Genomic DNA, 4,326 nt, shown 5'->3' on the forward strand with positions numbered 1-4,326 from the left:
AAGTGTCTCCCATAATACGTTGCTTTCTTTACAGACATATAAACATTTTTCGGTAACATTTCATTTTTGCTGTAAAACTAATGTATGGGAATCGAAAATGTTTTTGTACTGACTTGATAATGCAGATTTCATAAAATAAAAATCTTTAACAAAGTTTGTACTTTGTTATGTAAGGGGCCTGAGACTTGCACAGTACTGTATGTGCACTGAATGTATTTATGGTGCACTTTGCATTATAATACACTGAATAAAATATGATTTGTCCATAGAGAATTCAGTGCACATTTAGACAGACGGGGTCTTCATGAGGGCGAGTGTTGGGTTAACAAGAAAGAACTTCCTGATGGGAAAAATAAACCACTGTGTGCCATATAAATCAAGAAACTGCACATTTGCATGCACACACCAGTAAAATCTTAGACTTCCTCCAGTTCAATTCAGTTTTATTAGTATAGCACTTTAACAGTGGACAGTGTCCCAAAGCAGATTTACAGAAATATATAAATTCAGGATACAGATTTTAAATAATGAATGAATTTATCTCTAATGAGGTGACAGTGGCAAAGAAAACTCCCTGAGATGCTATGAGGAAGAAACTTTGAGATAAATCAGATAATTCACCCTCTTACAGGAAAAACTTTGGATTTTTGCCAAGATGGTAACGGAGTGATATAAAAGCGGCGCAGGTGTTGACGGTGTATCAGTCTGCAGCCGAATAACGTAAGTTCTGTACACGAGAATTAGCACAGGTGAGTGTCGTAACAATGCAAGTTATTACTGTTATCAGAGAAATATAAAGAATACTTAATTAACTTTTAACAGTTATGCATATATCTGTAATTATAAATACAGAAACAATTCATTTTATTCACTTGTGAAGATTTAAATATTAATAGTATTATTGTGATTTTACATTATGCCCAATTAGTTATTAAAATAAAACAAATCACTTAAAACAAATACATTTTAAAATTCTTCAGAATGCTGAAATATGATTGAGAACTGAAAACTATTTCAGTTTGCTTTAATTACTTTTTTTTTAGAAAGAATCTTCACATACAGGATGGTAAGCTTTTGTCATTCATTGTCTTTTTACTAATCTGCACTTTTAAAAAGATTTATAAGTTTATGATTACTACAATTGTTTTATTATATGTCTGATTTAAAAATGTTAAATGTGATATATAAAAATCATTATTATTATTGTTATTATTATTATTATTATTATTATTATTATTATTATTATTATTATTATTATTATTATTATGGTTACAGAATCACGTCATGCTGCTGCTGCTGGTGGTAGCGTTGTCCTCGCTGGTCCACTCGGCTGTTCTCGTTAACACGTCCCTGCCGATGGACTGTGAGGATGTTTACAACCTAAAGATAAGCTCAGTAAAGAACGCCACTGTTCCCAGTGGAGTGTACACCATTTACCCAGCAGGTCCTAATAAAACCGTGAAGGTGTACTGTGACATGAGCTGCCTGGAAACCGGAGGCCATGATGATGGGAAGTGGACTGTGAGTGAGAACATGAATCTGTTTAAAGCTGTTTGAGAACACTGTAATGGTAAAGAAATGTGAGGTAACTGCTTGTCTGCTTCAGGTTTTCTGAAATGTAGTCATTTTTCTCAATGTTTTGTTTCCACCTGTACACCATGCTGAATAATCCACCAACCAGGTGATTCAGAGGAGAATCGACGGCAATCTGAGTTTCTACCGGCCATGGGAGCACTACAAGAATGGATTTGGTGATGCCAGTGGTGAATACTGGCTAGGTGAGAGAACACTGAATCATTTTGTAATTGTAGCAACACACTAATTTTATAAAAGAAACTTGATCACTTGCTCATAGGCCTCTGAGGTTGCCAAAAAAAAAAAAAAAAAAGAATAAATAAATAAATAAATAAAGCAAATTTGATGATATAATGAGAAGATGGCGAGCATTGAAATAAATCTAATAGGAGTTTAGTATATTGCCACTATAGCCTATTATTGCTGCATGAATTGCCCTTGTAATGATCACATCCATCACTGCAAACTTCACTCTTTATATATTCATTATTCTGCAGCTTATAAAATAGCACTTGATACAGCACATCCGGTTATTTCTAATTTACATATTTACTATGTACAGACTGTTACTCAAAAACAAACAAAAACAAAGATTTCTAAATGATGTCTGACAGACAGAGAATCATTGCTCCTCATTGCAGAAACTGTGAAATGTGAAATATTCCAGCACCACCTGTGTTTATCTGAATTATTATATCTTTATATTCCCAGCTCATGATTTGGAATTATTGTTTAAATATAATTTCAGGTCTGGAGAACATTTTCCTGATGACCTACAGGGAGAAGTATCAGCTGAGAGTGGAAATGGAGGATTTTGAGAGAGGCAGTGCCTACGCCCAGTACACCCAGTTCTACATCAACCCAGAGTCCAGGAATTACAGGCTGAACATCGGTGAATACGTCAATGGAGGAGCAGGTGAGCAAATCAGTAAACATTACTTCTAATACTGAAACTACACACATCATTATTCAGACCTCAGACGTAGATCTTCAGTAACTACGGACGTAAGTGCTATTCAGAAGTCACATGAGAGTCACATATGAATAACTGTTAATTAATTAATAATATTGTCCTGTTTAATATCATCCTGTGTAACATGGAGGACATGGGAGGAGACACATCTTAATCAGAGACATGGCTTATCTTTAGGAGAGAATGTTTTCTGGATAAAATGAGGAATGAAAGTAGAGTTTCTCTGTAAGCGTAGCAGATGAGCACTCGGTCAGATTATCCTTCACACCGTGGGCACGATTTCTTTACAGCAGAGCGCATCGAATTAACACAAAGACTGACTTTATTTTATGATTACAACCCATCTATATAGTGAATTTAAAGTGCGATAAATGTGCCTCTATCGAGTGCAAAAATTACGGTTTCATGACCACAATTTAGTATCTCATGTCTATTACGCTCTGGACACGTGCAGAAGAAAATTAAATATAACCTCAGAGGCATGAGCTAAATGCAAAGGACTTAATCATCTGAGTGTGGACCTCAGAAAATCTACTTAATCCGCTGGTTGGTTGGTGACAGTCACGTGACTGGTTTGATTCAGCATAGGACTATCCAAACAAAGTCCTAGTGTCCTCTGCTTTGTCTTTTCCAGGTGATTCTTTATCCTATGTGAATGGGAGGGATTTTGCAACATTTGACAAAGACCCTACAGGAAACTGTGCGGAGACTAACAGTGGAGGATTCTGGTACTATGGATACTGGTACTACTATGCGTGCCACTACGCCAACCCCAACGGCCTGTACAAATATGGGAATGTGGGAACAGCGTACACAGGGATCATGTGGCAGTCCTGGAAAGGTTACTACTACTCTCTGAAGACCATCGTGATGAAGATCAAACGGATGAGTCTGGAAGATCTTGAAAATCTTTAGCTTTCCAGACTTCAGAAGAAATCCAGAAGAGTAGAATAGAGAGGAATAAGTATAATATCTCTCACTGCAGTTAGAGACAGACTTTCTGTAAAATGGTATGACTATTTACCAATTAATCATAACCTCTGATCTTTGGGGTTTTCCTGTGAAATATCCTCTCTGAAATATCCTCCACTATATACTCTATTAGCTTCATTTTTAAGGAAATATGTATAAGTATGTTATGAATACATATTTTTTACTGGCATACTTTTTTTCCCCAAAATATGTTAATTAAATGTTCTTTGTGTTTATCAATGTATAACCTCCTTTGTTCCCCTTATAAATTCCTATATATAGAATGAAATAAAAGTTCAGCAAATGAAGTCTGAGTCCAGTCTTACATTCCTGATTTTTGTAACGACACACCTTCCCTATTATTCACTTCATTTAGTACATTATTCATAACAGTTATTATTAAATTTTATTTAACTTCAGAAACTGAAAAAAGTCTGAAACTTTAAGGTGTTAATGAAAGTTTTCAGCATTATTATGGTGCACTGGGTATTTACACACTGAAGTGTGTTGTGCTGAACCCAGCCTCAATTCTGTGTCCTTATTACCTGATTATTACCCAGAAACCTAACATTTGCTTTCATGGATATGCAGCTAACACACAGCTGTATGTATTACATGCTTATCATGTGATGAATAAAAGTTTATTGGCTCATTACTTGAGTGCGATGAAGACATGAACCACTGAAAGTCTCAGAACCTTCTTGTATTCGATGTGAAGGTCTGACTAAAGAAAACATATCATCACACTGTAATATCTCAGCAGGTTTGGGGAGTGACAGAATACATGTAATAGTGTTACATAATCA

The 4,326-nt window shown here is 35.4% G+C and overlaps 1 protein-coding gene across 2 annotated transcripts; it reads left to right on the top strand.

Annotated features, from left to right (window-relative positions):
• The first annotated feature begins 663 nt into the window (after positions 1–663).
• On the top strand, positions 664–3,828 carry LOC108258794 (microfibril-associated glycoprotein 4). Of its 2 annotated transcripts, none has more exons than XM_017457716.3 (6): positions 664–749; positions 1,044–1,066; positions 1,276–1,521; positions 1,682–1,778; positions 2,324–2,491; positions 3,183–3,828. In XM_017457716.3, exons 2-6 carry the CDS (start codon positions 1,064–1,066, stop codon positions 3,461–3,463), a joined length of 795 nt encoding a protein of 264 aa, XP_017313205.1. In that variant the 5' UTR covers positions 664–749; positions 1,044–1,063; the 3' UTR covers positions 3,464–3,828. The 2 variants fall into 2 exon arrangements, with proteins under 2 accessions (XP_017313205.1, XP_017313207.1); XM_017457718.3 differs by having other exon boundaries at positions 674–749; positions 1,048–1,066.
• Positions 3,829–4,326: the final 498 nt, after the last annotated feature.

This window comes from Ictalurus punctatus, chromosome 26, assembly GCF_001660625.3.
Source record: "Ictalurus punctatus breed USDA103 chromosome 26, Coco_2.0, whole genome shotgun sequence".
In the NCBI taxonomy this organism is placed as follows: domain Eukaryota; kingdom Metazoa; phylum Chordata; class Actinopteri; order Siluriformes; family Ictaluridae; genus Ictalurus; species Ictalurus punctatus.